The sequence below is a fragment of the Oratosquilla oratoria genome, chromosome 3, assembly GCF_046742065.1.
Source record: "Oratosquilla oratoria isolate Oo_2021 chromosome 3, ASM4674206v1, whole genome shotgun sequence".
NCBI classification, from domain to species: domain Eukaryota; kingdom Metazoa; phylum Arthropoda; class Malacostraca; order Stomatopoda; family Squillidae; genus Oratosquilla; species Oratosquilla oratoria.
Window position 1 is genome coordinate 30,835,150 of NC_134779.1, and position 20,985 is coordinate 30,856,134.

The 20,985-nt window shown below is 40.6% G+C and overlaps 1 protein-coding gene across 1 annotated transcript; it reads right to left on the bottom strand.

The window, feature by feature from the left end:
• Positions 1 to 9,038: 9,038 nt before the first annotated feature.
• On the bottom strand, positions 9,039 to 12,113 carry LOC143017541 (uncharacterized). Its single transcript, XM_076172333.1, has 4 exons — positions 12,011 to 12,113; positions 9,428 to 10,075; positions 9,221 to 9,349; positions 9,039 to 9,073 (listed from the first exon to the last, which is right to left on the bottom strand). Exons 1-4 carry the CDS (start codon positions 12,111 to 12,113, stop codon positions 9,039 to 9,041), a joined length of 915 nt encoding a protein of 304 aa, XP_076028448.1.
• Positions 12,114 to 20,985: the final 8,872 nt, after the last annotated feature.

Sequence of the window (20,985 nt, forward strand, 5' to 3'; positions counted from 1 at the left end):
GCCTATTCTTTGTTTTGGTCACCCAATGGGCATTTGAAGTAACTTTTGTAGTTCATTCGAACAGCTTTTGTCATTGGTTTCTATATTTTTCTTTAAAGCATTTTATTGGTCATGTAAAACTGCTTTTCTTGATGTTGAATCTGACTTCTATATATGACTTGTTTCTTGGTTCTAAATTATTCACTATCACTTAAGAGTCAAGTAGATGATTTTTTTTACAATGGAATCCAAATAGCAAAGAGAATCGAGGACATTGGGTTCTTTAGTTAGCAGTAAACCAAGTCTTGCTGGTGCGCCATCTCCTCTAACTCATACTGTTATTGTTCCTTTGACCCCTTGGACCATTAGGTTATGTATTGCTGCATTTAACGCTACATTGAAGCATTGCTTCTACTTGGCTCTCAATCCTCTTTATTCTTCTCCTCACAGTTGTGGTCACCCATCAGGATTATTTCCATTTGTTCAATCAACTTTTGTAGTTGATTAGACATGCCTTGGTATTTGATCCCACTCCATATTCTTGTCCTTTTGGGGGCAAATGTTGCTGTAATGTCTCTTGTTACTTCCTCCGATTGCAGTCTTTCCCACATGTATTAACTCAGCCTCGTCTTGTCCAAAGTCCATATAATTTGTGTTCATATTTTTCATTACCATTTTTTATTACTTTTCTCCACATTTTTCTCATTAACTCCTTGTCCACAAATTACATTTCCTCTTCAGCTTAGTACGTCATTAGACCATTTACGTGAACATACCTTACTTTCATATTCTCGGCATTTATTCCCTTCCCTCCCTTTGCTCTACCCCTCTCTCTTTCTCTCTATCGAAAACACTTTCTCTTTTTTTCTGCTCCAGTTTTTTATTTAACATTAGGTTTACCGTTTTTGCCATTTCTTCATCTTCAAACTTGCCCTTGTCTGCTAAATGACAGGCCCACGTCATTGGTTATGCAGAGATTTGGATGGAAACATTAGAGAATGACAAAAATATCCCCTATAGTCAATAGAAAACACCTTGCATGATAGTTTAGCATTCTTTCTGATGACTTCGATATCACCATCGTCAGTGTTCTCGTCATCTTCCTATTCACTTGAAAAGTTTTGAGTGCATCCTGTCGATTGCTTCTACTTAACCTTGTTCACTTAACAAGAACACAACAAGGGGTTTCATACACTTGCTTGACGATACTCTTTATTATTTCATGTACAAAAAACAACAACTTAGGGTTTATTTTCGTAATAAATAAACATCAGCGAACATGTGTCTGTATACTCTACAAACAATGACATTAACACAATAGATTTGTAACACCTCTTGTGCTTTTACCACGTCCTATGAACTGTTCTCCCATACACCGTCTTCTTTCTTGTACTGAGACGCATGCATGGGGTGATTATTGGAGGAGAACTTGCTCCTTTACAAAGGTGAGCTATATTGGCCGGATGGTGGAGGAGGAGGAGGAGGAGCGCTATAGCCACCAGCACCACCAGCTCCAGCACCTCCAGCTCCACCTTCACCCGACAGACTGAAGACAGATGCTGGCTGTGCGGGCTGAAGGTCAAGCAAATTGGCTCTAGCGCCACCAGCACCACCGCCAACTCCAGGAGTTGAATATCCACCGGAAAGACCTCCAGCACCTCCTCCGAAACCACCGGCACCTCCAGCACCTCCTCCGAAACCACCGGCACCTCCAAGTCCACCTCCAACTCCACCGCCAAGTCCTCCACCGGCTCCGAACCCACCAACTCCTCCTCCAACTCCTCCGGCTCCTGCAAAGTCAGCAGCTCCGCCTCCAAGCCCGCCTCCAAGACCACCAGAACCTCCAAGACCACCAGCACCTCCTCCAAAGCCTCCAGCTCCTCCGGCGCCACCAGCACCTCCTGCGGCTCCAAGAGCAGTCTGCAGATCGATTCCGTGAGGAAGTTGAGGATTTTCTCCTTCACCGTAGTTGATGTAGAAGACCTCGGGACTGGATGCGGGAGGAGCCGGCACTTCGATCAGACCGGGACCATTACCCTCAGGTTTCTTGCTCAGCACGTACACTTTGGTCTGGTGCTGGGGAGGAGGAACGACAATGGGAGCTCCCCCGTTCGGTGTATCGGGAGTCTTGACGAAGACTACACTTTCGATCACCTCAGGGTCGGGGATAACTGGAGGGGGTCCGTTGGTAACGTCGTGGGGTGGAGAGTGGAAGACGTAGACATTTCTTGTCACCGAAGGGCTGACGCAAACTCCGTCGGCTCTGAGGACTTGCCCGTTGGAGCAGGCCGCGGAACCTGCAGCTCCAGCACCCCCTCCGACTCCACCCAGTCCTCCAGCTCCGCCGAATCCTCCAGCTCCTCCTAGTCCTCCAGCTCCGCCGAATCCTCCAGCTCCTCCTAGTCCTCCAGCTCCACCGAATCCTCCAGCTCCTCCGAGTCCCCCAAGTCCTCCGTGTCCACCTCCAAGTCCGCCTCCAGCTCCACCTCCAAGTCCACCACCAAATCCGCCTCCACCACCAACAAGGCCTCCGACGCCGGCTCCTCCTGGCGAGGGAAGTCTGTAGCCTCCATCGGGATGGGCAAAGGCCGAGGCCAACAGAAGGGAACCAACCTGAGGAGAATTAACATTGTTTTAGAATCATTACTTAAGTCGCTTCTGCATATATTGTGTGGACCACTGAATACTCTTACACTAGATAATAGATACGTAAATGTCGTTTTACTATCGTCTTTGAATCATTACTAAGGGTGTTTTGGCATATATTACGTCGAACACTGAATAATCTTAAATTAGATATAGGTTTACTTTCACAATACATTAGGCAGCGGCCAAATACCTAGGCAAAGGTTAGTTATAGACGATTAGTTTAAGGGGAATTGAGCATACCAACTGTTAGCAGTGAGGAATCAATTACTACAACTCAGACAGTTGAAAAGGAAAATCTAGTCATAGCAGGAAGGAATACTGCGTTTCAAAAGAGCCACGAAGAAGAGCAAGCAACTCACGAGAAGCAGCATGTTGGCAAATGACGCAGAGGGTTCGGCTCGCCGAGCTTTTATATGTCAGGTAGAAGGAAAGTCGCGCAGGGGAAGACAAAAAAAAATGCAGATTCACCAAAGGTGGTGAAGGGAAGTTTCGAGTGGGGCGGAGATCATTACCTACAGAAAACCAGATGCACTGATACAGAGTACTGATATGATGCCCATGAAAAGAAGGATAAACAGGCTATAATGAGTGCATGCGGAGGTCATTGTCTCAGTTGCAACAAGGGCCTATTATCCAATGGCCGGTAAATGCAAACTGAAATGAGAATGAAGCATCTTCCTAGGTCCTGTGTAGAAGTCGAAGTTTGCTCAGCCTCCCTGCTTGTAGATAAAGGTGAATGTTTACATGACTGCACGTTTCAGCGCATGATTAGATGCATAGCACTTACTAATGTCTGTCAGTAGTTTAAGGGTGTAAGGGTTAACATAGTTCAAAATTGTATAAGATGTTATGATTTTGTGCTTTCTTGCAGTGGTGCTTACTCAAGATCCTAATGTACAAAGGTATGTGCCATGCAATTTGTGAATTTATCCGTGTGCGTGTGTGCGCATGTGTGTGTGTGTGTGTGTGTGTGTGTGTGTGTGTGTGTGTGTGTGTGTGTGTGTGTGTGTGTGTGTGTGTGTGTGTGTGTGTGTGTGTGTGTGTGAGCGTGTGTGTGTGTGTGTGTGTGTGTGTGTGTGTGTGTGTGTGTGTGTGTGTGTGTGTGTGTGTGTGTGTGTGTGTGTGTGTGTGTGTGTGTGTGTGTGTGTGTGTGTGTGTGTGTGTGTGTGTGTGTGTGTGTGTGTGTGTGTGTGTGTGTGTGTGTGTGTGTGTGTGTGTGTGTGTGTGTGTGTGTGTGTGTGTGTGTTTATGTGTGTTCGTGTGTGTGTGACACACTGGTTTAGAGATATGTTAGTGGAATTATGTCTCTGCCTCATTGGTCAAATTTGGCTTTATATTTAAATAGGTTATTTTTTTGAAGAAAAAAAAATTGTATAGGTTATGCAACAAATTAATGCATTTTACGACCATAGACTGACCGTAATATACGGATTACTCTTCAACAATGTATTTATTTGTTTATTCGTCTATCTGTGAATTTATTAATTTCGTTGTTTTTACCTATTTATCAATCTATCTTTCTATCAATTTATCAGTCTATCAATATGTCTAAATATCTTTCTATATATCTATCTATTTAGTTATCTATCTACGTATCTATCCAACTATTCATCTACTTATTTACTTTATGCTTTAGAATTAATATTCCTTAATTCAATCATTAATCCTATCGAGATTTGTTCTTTATGTAGTATGCTTTACCTTTTTCTCTGACATGACATACAATTAGTTCAGTATATCTATACAGCATCCATCATTTCGTTAACGTATGTCATGAACATTACGGGTGTCTGTTGTGAGCCCTACGGAACTCCACCGGTTACCTGCCTCACGCCTGACATCCAATCGTTTACAACCGTCCCTATGAATCTGTCTTTCAGGAAGACTTTCACCCGTTCGATAGGACACCCTCCGATTCTTCTTCTTTGTTTCTGTTTACAATCATTCTTTACCATAAACTTGATCCAGATCTAGATAAAGCCTCCACAATCCAATCCACCATCTTTCTCTCTCATAACGTATGCATTGATCTAAGTAAAAACTTAACAACAGTGAGACATGCGACCTTCATTATTTTAAGCTCATTTGCTTTTCTATACGATATAGCTACCATGATTATCAAAGACACTGTTAAAAAGTATATAGTAAAATTGTATGGTATGTTCTAAGGTTTATAATAATGTTTATAAACCTTTACAAAGGAAAGTTAAAAATATTACAACATAGAGTTGTTCGAGAGCCGTTGTTCATTAACATGAAAATAGTAACCGGTAAAGACAAATATTGAGTTTTTAATATATAAACAACATCCAAAGATAAGGAAATAATATATTAGAAACATGTAACTCGAGGGTTTTATCATCTTACCTAATAACATCAAAATTATATTGTAAAACTACATGACATATTCTAAGGTTTATAATTATGTTTATAAACTTAACAAAAGAAAGTTGATAATATTATGAAATAGAGTTGTTTCTGAGTCGTTGTTCATTAATGTAAAAATAGTAACCAGTAAAAACAAAAATCAAGTTTTTGATATATGAATAGCATCCAAAGATAAGGAAATAAAATATTAGAAACATGTAACATTAGTGAACGACTATGTATAAAATAATCTTCTTAATTTTCAAAGTCAAAGTCAAGTATCAGTTCTCGTACAATTCATGGAAGGTTCTAACATGACACATCTATTATTAAATATATATTGACATATTTCATTGAGAACCTAATACAATTAATAATTCTCCTTTGAAGAAGAATGTACATCATATGCTCAACAATACATTCGTATACGATCCAGGAAATTAACTTTATATAATTAAACTAGAGATTTGGAAGGTGTTTACCCAAATTTACGTTGGTCAGACGTACATACAGACATACATATACCAAAGGTTTTTTCCCCTTACAAGGGGGGTAGCCAAAAAAAGGGCATATAAATCACTCCCATCCATTTCATTTCCTATATATTCCTCTCCCCTCCACCCTCCTCCCTCCCTCCCTCCTATCTTGGCACCTCTTGGATTACGGGTCATCCCTGCATCCCACCCACTGTCCTGGGTCAGAAGCAGTGTCGCAAGACACAGCACATCCACAGCAAGGCCGCTTCATCAATTCGGCGACCCCCCTCCGTCCCCTCACGCAGGAAAGGAGAAGACGGGGAGAAATCCCTTCGGGCTTCGTCATATTTTTTCTAAAACATACTACCTCACCCCCCCTCACCCACCCACTCCCCCTCATGCATCACAGCCTCATCTATACACAACCCTTCTCCATTCACCCCTATCTTCTGTCCTCTCCCGTCCTTCCTCTACAGACATTCCTCTCCTTTGTAAAGCCCCTCTCACCCCATCCATCCATCTCATCCTAGGACGCCCCCTCATATTCACTCCTTCCACCTAGCCTAGTAACCCCTATCATACTTCTCAGACATTTCATCTCAAACACATTCAGACTCCTTCTTTCTTCCTCTCTAATGTTCCATGCATCTGCCCCATACATTGCTGTTGGCACAATCATTCCTTCATATAACCTCCTCTTAGCATCCATTCCCAGAGGTCTATTTCTCATTACACTTTTTAATCCACCAAGGCATTTACTCACTTCTCTCAATCTACATTCTACCTCCACCCCCACTCCTTCCTTTCCTGTCACATTCGCACCCAAGTATCTGAAACTATCCACTTCCTCCAGTTTCTCACCCTTAATGCTCACTTCCAGCCTACTGTCACTCTCTCCCCTTGTACATCTCATCACTTTACTTTTGCTCACATTTATTTTCAGCTTCCTTCTTTTACACACCTTCTCAAACTCTGTCGCTAACTTCCTCAATCACTCCTCTGATCCTGCTACAAGCGCAGTGTCGTCAGCAAACAACAACTGGCTCACCTACCAAAGAAAGTAAAGGCATTGTCAGACGTACGGTAAATAATCTTTCGTCATTATTAATGAGCACGAAACAAATGCGTAACACTATATGAGGTGCTCATTCCTTGTTTTGGTCACCCAAAGGGCATTTGAAGTAACTTTTGTAGTTCATTCGAACAGCTTTTGTCATTGATGTCTATAATATTTTTCTTTAGAGAATTTTATTGGTCATCTAAACTGATTTTCTTGATGTTGAATCTGACTTCTATATATGACTTGTTTCTTGGTTCTAACTTATTCACTAACACTTATGAGTCAAGAAGATGACTTTTTACTGTGAAATCCAAATAGCTAAATCTTGTTGGTGCGCCATCTCCTCTAACTCATACTCTTATTGTTCATTTGACCCCTTGGACCATTAGGTTATGTATTGCTGCATTTAACACTGCATTGAAGCATTGCTTCTACTTGGCTCTTAATCCTCCCTATTCTTCTCCTCACAGTTGTGGTCACCCATCATCAAAAGTTTCGTCACTGTACTGTACTTGTACGATAACAATTTCCGGAAAAAAAAAACCTCATAAATGAACAACGTGAATCAGATCAGTTCCGATTGGAAACGTGCAACGACCTGAATAAACCCTTACACCTACCCAAGGTCCGGTGCGACCGTTTTGCCGGGTCTCGAGAAAAACTCGCAAACGGAGAATTCTTTTTTTATTTAATATATAAAAAACATCCAAACATAAGGAAATAAGATATCAGAAACATGTAACAATAGTGAACAGCTATGTATAAAATAAACTTCTTAATTTTCTAAGTCGAAGTCAGGTATCAGTTCTCGAACAACTACTAGAAGGTTCCAACACGACACATCTGTTATGTAAATATTTTTGACATATTTCTATGAGAACCTAATACCATTAATAATTCTCCTTTGAAGAAGAATGTACATCATATGCTCAACTATGCATTTGTATACGATCCAGGAAATTAATTTTATATCATTAAAGTAGATATTTTGAAGGTGTTTACCCAAGTTTACGTTTGTCAGACGTACGGTAAATATTCTTTCGCCATTATTAATGCGCACGAGACAAATGCGTAACACTATATGAGGTGCCTATTCTTTGTTTTGGTCACCCAATGGGCATTTGAAGTAACTTTTGTAGTTCATTCGAATAGCTTTTGTCATTGGTTTCTATATTTTTCTTTAAAGAATTTTATTGGTCATGTAAAACTGCTTTTCTTGATGTTGAATCTGACTTCTATATATGACTTGTTTCTTGGTTCTAGATTATTCACTAACACTTATGAGTCAAGTAGAGGATTTTTTACTATGGAATCCAAATAGCAAAGAGAATCGAGGACATTGGGTTCTTTAGTTAGCAGTAAACCAAGTCTTGCTGGTGCGCCATCTCCTCTAACTTATACTCTTATTGTTCCTTTGACCCCTTGGACTATTAGGTTATGTATTGCTGCATTTAACACTACATTGAAGCATTGCTTCTACTTGGCTCTTAATCCTCCCTATTCTTCTCCTCACTGTTGTGGTCACCCATCAGGATTATTTCCATTTGTTCAATCAACTTTTGTAGGTGATCAGACATGCCTTGGTATTTGATCCCACTCCATATTCTTGTCCTTTCGGGGGGCAAATGTTGCTGTAATGTCTCTTGTTACTTCCTCCGATTGCACTCTTTCCCACATGTATTACCTCAGCCTTGTCTTGTCCAAAGTCCATATAATTTGTGTTCATATTTTTCATCACCATTTTTTACTTTTCTCCACATTTTTCCCCTCAACTCCTTGTCCACAAATTATATTTCCTCTTCAGCTTAGTACGTCATAAGACCATTTACGTGAACACATCTTACTTTCATATTCTCGGCATTTATTCCCTTCCCTCCCTTTGCTCTACCCCTCTCTCTTTCTCTCTATCGAAAACACTTTCTCTTTTTTTCTGCTCCAATTTTTTATTTAACATTAGGTTTATCGTTTTTGCCATTTCTTCATCTTCAAACTTGCCCTTGTCTGCTAAATGAATGACAGGCCCACGTCATTGGTTATGGAGAGATTTGGATGGAAACATTAGAGAATGACAAAAATATCCTTTATAGTTAATAGAAAACGCCTTGCATGATAGTTTAGCATTCTTTCTGATGACTTCGACATCACCATCGTCAGTGTTCTCATCATCTTCCTATTCACTTGAAAATCTTTGAGTGTATCCTGTCGATTGCTTCTACTTAACCTTGTTCACTTAACAAGAACACAACAAGGGGTTTCATACACTTGATTCACGATACTCTTTATTATTTCATGTACAAAAAACAACAACTCAGGGTTTATTTTCGTAATAAATAAACATCAGCGAACATGTGTCTGTATACTCTACAAACAGTGACATTAACACAAGAGATTTGTAACACCTCTTCTGCTTTTACCAAGTCATATCGACTGTTCCCCCATACACCGTCTTCCTTCTTGTATTAAGACACATGCATGGGGTGATTATTGGAGAAGGAGAACTTGCTCTCCTACAAAGGTGAGCTATATTGGCCGGATGGTGGAGGAGGAGGAGGAGCGCTATAGCCACCAGCACCACCAGCTCCAGCACCTCCAGCTCCACCTTCACCCGACAGACTGAAGACAGATGCTGGCTGTGCGGGCTGAAGGTCGAGCAAACTGGCTCCGGCGCCACCAGCACCACCGCCAACTCCAGGAGTTGAATATTCACCTGAAAGACCTCCAGCACCTCCTCCGAAACCACCGGCACCTCCAAGTCCACCTCCAACTCCACCGCCAAGTCCTCCACCGGCTCCGAAGCCACCAACTCCTCCTCCAACTCCTCCGGCACCTGCAAAGTCGGCAGCACCTCCTGAAAGCCCGCCTGCGAACCCTCCGGCACCTCCAAGACCACCAGCACCTCCTCCAAGACCACCAGCACCTCCTCCAAAGCCTCCAGCTCCTCCAGCGCCACCAGCACCTCCTGCGGCTCCAAGAGCAGTCTGCAGATCGATTCCGTGAGGAAGCTGGGGATTTTCTCCTTCACCGTAGTTGATGTAGAAGACCTCGGGACTGGGTGCAGGAGGAGCTGGCACTTCGATCAGACCGGGACCATTACCATCAGGTTTCTTGCTCAGCACGTACACTTTGGTCTGGTGCTGGGGAGGAGGAACGACAATGGGAGCTCCCCCGTTCGGTGTATCGGGAGTCTTGACGAAGACTACACTTTCGATCACCTCAGGGTCGGGGATAACTGGAGGGGGTCCGTTGGTAACGTCGTGGGGTGGAGAGTGGAAGACGTAGACATTTCTTGTCACCGAAGGGCTGACGCAAACTCCGTCGGCTCTGAGGACTTGCCCGTTGGAGCATGCCGCGGGACCTGCAGGTCCAGCACCCCCTCCGACTCCACCCAGTCCTCCAGCTCCACCGAATCCTCCAGCTCCTCCTAGTCCTCCAGCTCCACCGAATCCTCCAGCTCCTCCTAGTCCTCCAGCTCCACCGAATCCTCCAGCTCCTCCGAGTCCCCCAAGTCCTCCGTGTCCACCTCCAAGTCCGCCTCCAGCTCCACCTCCAAGTCCACCACCAAATCCGCCTCCACCACCAACAAGGCCTCCGACGCCGGCTCCTCCTGGCGAGGGAAGTCTGTAGCCTCCATCGGGATGGGCAAAGGCCGAGGCCAACAGAAGGGAACCAACCTGAGGAGAATTAACATTGTTTTAGAATCATTACTTAAATCGCTTCTGCATATATTGTGTGGACCACTGAATACTCTTACACTAGGTAATAGATACGTAAATGTCGTTTTACTATCGTCTTTGAATCATTACTAAGGGTGTTTTGGCATATATTACGTCGAACACTCAATAATCTTAAATTAGATATAGGTTTACTTTCACAATACATTAGGCAGCGGCCAAATACCTAGGCAAAGGTTACTTATAGACGATTAGTTTAAGGGGAATTGAGCATACCAACTGTCAGCAATGAGGAATAAATTACTACAACTCAGACAGTTGAAAAGGAAAATCTAGTCATAGCAGGAAGGAATACTGCGTTTCAAAAGAGCCACGAAGAAGAGCAAGCAACTCACGAGAAGCAGCATGTTGGCAAATGACGCAGAGGGTTCGGCTCGCCGAGCTTTTATATGTCAGGTAGAAGGAAAGTCGCGCAGGGGAAGACAAAAAAAAATGCAGATTCACCAAAGGTGGTGAAGGGAAGTTTCGAGTGGGGCGGAGATCATTACCTACAGAAAACCAGATGCACTGATACAGAGTATTGATATGATGCCCATGAAAAGAAGGATAAACAGGCTATAATGAGTGCATGCGGAGGTCATTGTCTCAGTTGTAACAAGGGCCTATTATTCAATGGCCGGTAAATGCAAACTGAAATGAGAATGGAGCATCTTCCTAGGTCCTGTGTAGAAGTCGAAGTTTGCTCAGCCTCCCTGCTTGTAGATAAAGGTGAATGTTTCATGACTGCACATTTCAGCGCATGATTAGATGCATAGCACTAACTAACGTTTGTGAGTATTTTAGGGTGTAAGTGTTAACATGGATCAAGAATGTATAAGTCGTTACGATTTTGCATGCTTTCTTGCAGTTGTGCTTGCTTAAGATACTGGTGCACAAAATTATGTGTCATGCCATTCGTGAATTTATCCGCTTGCTTGTGTGTGCATACATATATATGTGTGTGTGTGTGTGTGTGCGTGTGTGTGTGCGTGTGCGTGTGTGTGTGTGTGTGTGTGTGTGTGTGTGTGTGTGTGTGTGTGTGTGTGTGTGTGTGTGTGTGTGTGTGTGTGTGTGTGTGTGTGTGTGTGTGTGTGTGTGTGTGTGTGTGTGTGTGTGTGTGTGTCTGTGTGTGTGTGTGTGTGTGTGTGTGTGTGTGTGTGTGTGTATGTGTGTGTGTGTGTATGTGTGTTTGTGTGTGTGTAACACACTGGTTTAGAGCTATGTTAGTGGGGTTGTCTCTTTGCCTCATTGGTCAAATTTGGCTTTATGTATGAATGTGTTACTTTATTAAAAAAAAATTGTCCAGGTTATGCAACAAATCAATGCATTTTACGACCATAGACTGACCGTAGTATACGGATTACTATTCAACAATGTGTTCATATATCTATCTATTTATTTACTTATTTATTCTTCATGTATCTATGAATTTGTTTAGTTGTTTTTACCTATTTATCAGTCTATCTTTCTATCTATTTATCAATCTATTAATTCATCTATCTACATATTTTGCTATCTATCTATTTAGCTAGCTAGCTATCCATCTATTCATCATATTTATTTACTTTTTGCTTTAGAATTAATATTTCGCACCTTCATTCAATCATTAATCCTGTCGAGATTTTTTCTTTATGTGGTATGTTTTACATTTTTCTCTGACTTGACATATAATTAGTTCAGTATGTATATGCATCATCCATCATTTCCTTAACGCATGTAATGAACATTACGGGTGTCGTTTGTGAGCCCTACGGAACTCCACCAGTTACCTGCCTCGCGTCTGACAACCATTCCTTCACAACCGTCCTTATGAGTCTGTCTTTCAGGAAAACTTTCACTCCTTCGATAGGGCACCCTCCGATTTTTCTTCATTGTTTCTGTTTACAATCATTCTTTACCATAAACTTGATCCAGATCTAGATAAAGCCTCCACAATCCAATCCACCATCTTTCTCTCTCATAACGTATGCATTGATCTAAGTAAAAACTTAACAACAGTGAGACATGCGACCTTTATTATTTTAAGCTCATTTGGTTTTCTACACGATTTGGCTACCGTGATTATCAAAGACACTGGCCTATAACACTGTTCAAAATTATATAGTAAAATTGCATGATATGTTCTAAGGTTGATAATAATGTTTATAAACCTCTACAAAGGAAAGTTAAAAATATTATAAAATAGACTTGTTCGAGAGCCATTGTTCATTAACGTAAAAATAGTAACCGGTAAAAACAAAAATCAAATTTTTAATATATAGACAACATCCAAAGATAAGGAAATAAGATATTAGAAACATTTAACCCGAGGTTTTTATTATCTTACCTAATTACATCAAAATTATATAGTAAAATTACATGATATATTCTATGGTTTATAATTATGTTTATAAACCTTTACAAAGGAAAGCTAACAATATTATGAAATAGAGTTGCTCGAGAGTCGATGTTCATTAATGTAAAAATAGTAGCCGGTAAAAACAAAAATCAAGTTTTTAATATATAAAAAACATCCAAACATAAGGAAATAAAATATTAGAAACATGTAACAATAGTATAAAATAATCTTCTTCATTTTCAAAGTCAAAGTCAAGTATCAGTTCTCGTACAACTCATGGAAGGTCCCAACACGACAGATCGGTTATGAAAATATTTTGATATATTTCTATGAGAACCTAATACTATTAATAATTCTCCCTTGAAGAAGAATGTATATCATATGCTCAACAATACATTCGTATACGATCCAGGAAATTAAATTTATATAATTAAACTAGAGATCTGGAAGGTGTTTACCCAAGTTTACGTTTGTCAGACGTACGGTAAATAATCTTTCGCCATTATTAATACGTACGAGACAAATGCGTAACACTATATGAGGGGCCTATTCTTTGTTTTGGTCACCCAATGGGCATTTGAAGTAAATTTTGTAGTTCATTCGAACAGCTTTTGTCATTGGATTCTATATTTTTCTTTAAAGAATTTTATTGGTCATGTAAAACTGCTCTTCTTGATGTTGAATCTGACTTCTATATATGACTTGTTTCTTGTTGCTAAATCATTCACTAACACTTATGAGTCAAGTAGAGGATTTTTGATTATGGAATCCAAATAGGTAAGAGAATCGAGGACATTGGGTTCTTTAGTTAGCAGTAAACCAAGTCTTGCTGGTGCGCCATTTCCTCTAACTCATACTCTTATTGTTCCTTTGACCCCTTGGACTATTAGGTTATGTGTTGCTGCATTTAACGCTACATTGAGGCATTGCTTCTACTTGGCTCTTAATCCTCCCTATTCTTCTCCTCACAGTTGTGGTCACCCATCAGGATTATTTCCATTTGTTCAATCAGCTTTTGTAGGTGATTAGACATGCCTTGGTAGTTGATCCCACTCCATGTTCTTGTCCTTTTGGGGGCAAATGTTGCTGTAATGTCTCTTGTTACTTCCTCCGATTGCAGTCTTTCCCACATGTATTAACTCAGCCTTGTCTTGTCCAATGTCCATATAATTTGTGTTCATATTTTTCATCACCATTTTTATTACTCTTCTCCACATTTTTCTCCTTAACTCTTTGTCCACAAGTTTTATTTCCTCTTCAGCTTAGTACGTCATTAGACCATTTACTCTCTCTCTCTCTCTCTCTCTCTCTCTCTCTCTCTCTCTCTCTCTCTCTCTCTCTCTCTCTCTCTCGAAAACACTTTCTCTTTTTTTCTGCTCCAGTTTTTTATTTAACATTAGGTCTATCGTTTTTGCCATTCCTTCATCTTCAAACTTGCCCTTGTCTGCTAAATGACAGGCCCACGTCATTGGTTGTGGAAAGATTTGGATGGAAATATTCGAGAATGACAAAAATATCCCTTATAGTAAATAGAAAACGCCTTGCATGATAGTTTAGCATTCTTTCTGATGACTTCGACATCACCATCGTCAGTGTTCTCGTCATCTTCCTATTCACTCTAAAATCTTTGAGTGCATCCTGTCGATTGCTTCTACTTAACCTTGTTCACTTAACAAGAACACAACAAGGGGTTTCATACACTTGCTTGACGATACTCTTTATTATTTCATGTACAAAAAACAACAACTCAGGGTTTATTTTCGTAATAAATAAACATCAGCGAACATGTGTCTGTATACTCTACAAACAGTGACATTAACACAAGAGATTTGTAACACCTCTTGAGCTTTTACCAAGTCATATCGACTGTTCCCCCATACACCGTCTTCCTTCTTGTATTAAGACACATGCATGGGGTGATTATTGGAGAAGGAGAACTTGCTCTCCTACAAAGGTGAGCTATATTGGCCGGATGGTGGAGAAGGAGGAGGAGCACTATAACCACCAGCACCACCAGCTCCAGCACCTCCAGCTCCACCTTCACCCGACAGACTGAAGACAGATGCTGGCTGTGCGGGCTGAAGGTCGAGCAAACTGGCTCCGGCGCCACCAGCACCACCGCCAACTCCAGGAGTTGAATATTCACCTGAAAGACCTCCAGCACCTCCTCCGAAACCACCGGCACCTCCAAGTCCACCTCCAACTCCACCGCCAAGTCCTCCACCGGCTCCGAACCCACCAACTCCTCCTCCAACTCCTCCGGCACCTGCAAAGTCGGCAGCACCTCCTGAAAGCCCGCCTGCGAACCCTCCGGCACCTCCAAGACCACCAGCACCTCCTCCAAGACCACCAGCACCTCCTCCAAAGCCTCCAGCTCCTCCAGCGCCACCAGCACCTCCTGCGGCTCCAAGAGCAGTCTGCAGATCGATTCCGTGAGGAAGCTGGGGATTTTCTCCTTCACCGTAGTTGATGTAGAAGACCTCGGGACTGGATGCAGGAGGAGCTGGCACTTCGATCAGACCGGGACCATTACCCTCAGGTTTCTTGCTCAGCACGTACACTTTGGTCTGGTGCTGGGGAGGAGGAACGACAATGGGAGCTCCCCCGTTCGGTGTATCGGGAGTCTTGACGAAGACTACACTTTCGATCACCTCAGGGTCGGGGATAACTGGAGGGGGTCCGTTGGTAACGTCGTGGGGTGGAGAGTGGAAGACGTAGACATTTCTTGTCACCGAAGGATTGACGCAAACTCCGTCGGCTCTGGCGACCTGACCGGATGGGCATGACACGTGACCTCCAGCTCCGCCGAATCCTCCAGCTCCACCAAGTCCTCCAGCTCCGCCGAATCCTCCAGCTCCTCCTAGTCCTCCAGCTCCACCGAATCCTCCAGCTCCTCCTAGTCCTCCAGCTCCACCGAATCCTCCAGCTCCTCCGAGTCCCCCAAGTCCTCCGTGTCCACCTCCAAGTCCGCCTCCAGCTCCACCTCCAAGTCCACCTCCAAATCCGCCTCCACCACCAACAAGGCCTCCGACGCCGGATCCTCCTGGCGAGGGAAGTCTGTAGCCTCCATCGGGATGGGCAAAGGCTGAGGCCAACAGAAGGGAACCAACCTGAGGAGAGTTACCATCGTCTTAGAATCATTACTAAAGTTGTTTCTGCATATATTATGTGGACCAATGAATGCTCTTAAAATAGGTGATAAATATGGAAATATCGGTTTACTCTAAAAAGGAGTTAAGAAAATCAACAACTGTAAGCAGGGAAGAATCAATATATAAAATTCAGATAGTTGAATAGGAAGATCTAGTACGCTACAAAGGATCCACGAAGAAGAGCAAGCAACTCACGAGAAGCAGCATGTTGGCAAATGACGTGGAGGGTTCGGCTCGCCGAGCTTTTATATGTCAGGTAGAAGGAAAGTCGCGCAGGGAAAGACCTAAAAAAAAATGCAGTTTCACCAAAGGTGGTGAAGGGAAGTTTCCAGTGGGGCGGGGATCATTACCTATAGAAAACCAGATACACTGACACAGCGTTGATATGATGCCATAAAAAGAAGGATAAACAGTCGATAATGAGTGCATGCGGAGGTCATTGCCTCAGTTGCAACAAGGGCCTATTATTCAGTGGCCGGTAAATGCAAACTGAAATGGGGATGAAGCATCTTCCGGGTCCTGTGTAGAAGTCGAAGTTTGATCAGCCTTCCTGCTTGTAGATAGAGGTGAATGTTTACATGACTGTATGTTTCAGCGCATGATTAGATGCAAAGCACTTACGTTTGTGAGTATTTCAGGGTGTAAGGGTTGACATGGTTCAAGAATGTATAAGACGTTACGACTTTACGTGCTTTCTTGCAGTCGTCCTTGTTCAAGATACTTGTGTACAAAGGTATGTGTCGTGCCATTCGTGAATTTATCCACGTGCGTGTGTGCGCATGTGTGTGCGCATGTGTGTGTGTGTGTGTGTGTGTGTGTGTGTGTGTGTGTGTGTGTGTGTGTGTGTGTGTGTGTGTGTGTGTGTGTGTGTGTGTGTGTGTGTGTGTGTGTGTGTGTGTGTGTGTGTGTGTGTGTGTGTGTGTGTGTGTGTGTGTGTGTGTGTGTGTGTGTGTGTGTGTATTTACCTAGTTGCATTTACCTAGATGTATTTTACGGGAAGGGGAGCTATGCTCGTGGTGTCCCGTCTTCATATCTCATTTTATCTAAACTATTTTTAAATTCATGTAATGTTTTTGCACACACCACTTTCTCATCTAACTTATTCCAACTGTCTATTACTCTGTGAAGAAAGCTGTTCTTTCTCAGATCTCTTCTACAGCTGTCTTTCTTGATTTTCTTTCCGTGTTCTCTTGTATTTCTATCATTCCATTTTATTAGATTATCCCTTCTCAATAATTTCTATGCCTTTCATGATTCTGTAAATAGCTATCAAATCTCCTCTCTCTCTTCTTTGCTCTAGTGTCTTTAGCTGAAGTTTTGCTAGTCTCTCTTCATATGATAGTTTTGAGAGTGTTGGTGCCAATTTTGTAATTGCTCTTTGTATTCTTTCAATTTTTTTTTTTACTTGGTGACCACACCGTTGCTGCATATTCCAATCTTGGTCTTATGAAAGTGATTAGAATTTTCTTCACCATTTCTTCATCCAGGTATGTAAATGCCACTTTGATTGTTCTTATTAAATTATAAGTTTCTCCAAAAATCTTATCTATATGTTTCTCAGGTGACATATTATTCATAACAATGACTCCCAGGTCCTTCTCATTTCAACTTTTTTTATTCCTTCATCTCCCAATTTATATGATCCTATTATTCTGTTTTTGCTTTTTTCAAATTCCATTATACTACACTTTTTAGTGTTGAACTCCATCTCCCACTTCCTACTCCATTCCCATACTTTATTTAGATCACTCTGTAGTGACTCACAATCTTCTTCCGTGTTCACTTTTTTTTAATAGTTTTGCATCATCTGCAAAGAAACTCATATAACTTTCAATTTCTTCATCCATATCATTAATATATATAGCAAACATTATTGAGGCCAGAACTGTTCCTTTTGGAACACCACTTACTACTTCATCCCAATTTGAGTGTTTATCTCTTATCACTACTCTCATTTTCCTTTCTTGCAAAAAGTCTTCTATCCATTTAAGCAGTTTGCCCTGTATTCCTCCTTCAGTTTCTAATTTCTTGAGCAACTTCTTATGTGGTACTTTGTCAGAAGCTTTTTTTAGGTCTAGAAATGCACAATCAGCCCATCCATCTCTTTCTTGTATTATATCTATTAGCCTTGAATAGAAACATATTAAATTGGTGACGCATGATCGTCCTTGTCTGAATCCAAAAGTGCCTTGGATTTAGCACGTTGTTGTTGTTTTTTCTAAATATTTTACCCATCTACTTTTGACAATTCTTTAACAATTTTTTTCTATTGCACTTGTTAGAGAGAATGGTCTATAGTTGGTAGGGTCTTCTTTATTTCCACCTTTATACATAGGTACTATATTTGCTTTTTTCCAATGTTTTGGAACTTTTCCTTTTTTCAAGGAACTGTTTATTATGCTATGTATTTTGTCTGCCAGTTCATTCATGCATTCTTTCAAAATCCAGTTTGCTATTTCATCTGGTCCATACGATTTTCTGACATCAAGATTACTCAAGTGTTTCACTATTTCATTCTTTGTTACTTCTATTTCTTTCATAGGGGGAACTTTCTCTTTCCATTCGATCTCTTCCGGTTGTATGTTCTCCCTTGTAAACACTAATTTAAAATGCTTGTTCATAATTTCCGCCATTTCTATTTCCTCTGTGTATTCAACTCCTACTTGTCTTACTTTCTCTAAATCTTGTTTGTTTTTCAGTTTGTTGTTTACAAATCTGTAAAATAGTTTTGGTTGATCTTTACATTTTTCTATGACATCTTTTTCATATTTTCTCTTCTTCTCTCTGAACACTTGTACATATTCATTTCTATAACAAGTATATATTTCCCATTTTTAGGTCTTTTGTCTTTCTTCCGTTTGGTCCAAGCTTTATCTCTTTTGTCTTTTAACTTCCTACAACTTTTGTTGTACCAGCACTTTACCTATTCTTTTTCTTGTTTTTGTCTTGGGACATACTTTTCCACTCCTTTTTTTTTATAAATTTTTGTCAAAATATTCCATTTCTCTTCTACTGTTGTTTCTTCTTTGTATATTCTTTCCCAGTTTTTCTTTTTGAAAGAATTCTCTTATTTTATAAAAAAAAAATATTCATACATCATTCTTCCTTTTCTATATTGTTAATTTCTTTTCATGTATTTCTCCTCATTTAGTTCCAGTTCAATCAATATGTGGTCACTTTTACTTATTGGTGTCTTATATTCAATCTTTTGCACAATTTTATGTTCAGATGTGATTATTAGGTCTAGTCTCGATGGTTCTTCTTTATTTCTATACTTTAAGTTCTCTTGTATCCATTGTGTCACTGTGTGGTCAATAATCATCAAGAGTAGAACATTTCCCCATGAGTCGTCTCCACCCTTTACTGTCATCTCTTCCCAGCAGACTTCTTTGCAATCAAAGTCGCCCATTATAACTATTCCTCCTTCATCTTCCATTAATATATTTAATGTTATCCTTATGTCTTCTAACATACTTTTATGTTCACTCTCTTCCCACGAGGCTGTTTTTGGAGGCACATAGTTTATTACAAAATTTCTGTTCTTCTTATCTCTGTCTTCAAATTCGATCATAATCATCTCGACTATATTCTTTCCATATGTGACACACCTCACGTTTATATCCTTCTTAGTGAGGAACATAACTCCACCCCTTTGCTTTGTCTCTGTTTCTAATCCAATAATTATATGCATCATGTCATACACTTTTGGGTGGTAGTGGACCTTTTAATTTTGTTTCTATAATTCCCATTATGTCCGGGTTTTTTTTCAGATAATCATTCAGCTCATTCAATCCTGTTATTAATCCATCTATATTCGTGTAAGACACTTTTAATTTTCTGCTACTTCCTTTGTATTTTCTGTTTCCCTTTTGTTTTTCTCTAGTAAGTCCCATTTCCTCACTTTCATATTCACTACTTTCCAATAGAATTTATCTTTTTCTGATTCTGTTCTGTTCTCGTTTTTTTCCTTAGCTTCTTGTATTTTCATTTTTTCCTCCTCTCTTTCCTCTTTATTAATTTCGCTTTTTATCCATACCTTTTTATATTGTTTACTTGCTGCTAGTCTCCCTGTTTTTGCTAAGATATTCTCTGCTGTCGTTTGTAACCTAAATTTAATCTTAATTGGTCTGGTCTTATCTGTACTATAATTTCCGAGTCTATACATCTCTTCAATTTGTTTCATGATTTCAGGTTCATCTTCCTGAACTTATTCTACTAAACTGCTTACTTTTTCTTTTTCCTCTTTGATTCTTGTGGTTCTATTTAGGTTATACTTCTCTTCCATTCCTAATATAATTATACATTTCTTTTTATCTGCTAAGTCTCTTACTATATTCTCCTTCTGTCTCATCACTTTAATAACTGAGTCTTCAGAATGTTCTTTCATTTGCTGTCTTATTATGTCTGTAAATGCCACTTTAATGTTTTCTTGGATTTTTTCCAACCCTGTGCTTCTTTTGCTATGGCCTCTTTTTTGTCTTTATTATTCCTCTTTAATTCCTCATTCTCATCTTTTACTTCTTTTAACTGCCTTTTTAATTCTATTTCTTTAGTTAAGTTTTTGTTCACCTTCTCTAGTTCTTCCAATTTTTCAACTCTCTGCGCAATCTTTGCTATGTTACCGAACCTACTCTCCCAATGTTCGGTCATTTTTTTCAAGTTTTTCCTCTAGTCTTGCTAATCGGGGGAGGTTGGTACCCCACTACCCTCATTAAATCCCTGGAAATTATTATCTTCACCTTCCATTGTGCTGCTCTTATCTATATATCTAATCTTTACATTTTTGTTAATCCCTTCTTCTTCAAAATCCTCAGTCCTCCGCTTGTTTACAAGACGCCTGGCCTCCTGGACCAAGTCCTCCCTTTCCTCATTTCCTTCCATTTCCCTCAGTAATCCCTCCTCTTCTCCTTTTTTCTCACCTTCCCACTACACCACGAGCTTTCCCCTTCCCTGTAAATACAATAAGTTACTTCTTTGACGTTGAGATCCATGTAAATTTTTATTTTTCTTCGGAACTCTGATCTTCGCCGTCCATCCGACGAAAGTGTGCGTGTATGTATGTATGTATGTGTGTGAGTGTGTGTGTGTGTGTGTGTGTGTGTGTGTGTGTGTGTGTGTGTGTGTGTGTGTGTGTGTGTGTGTGTGTGTGTGTGTGTGTGTGTGTAATAATAATAATAATAATAATAATAAAAGGTTTATTTCTATTACAGTGGTACACTGACAATATTACATTGGAAAAGTTGATTAAAGATAT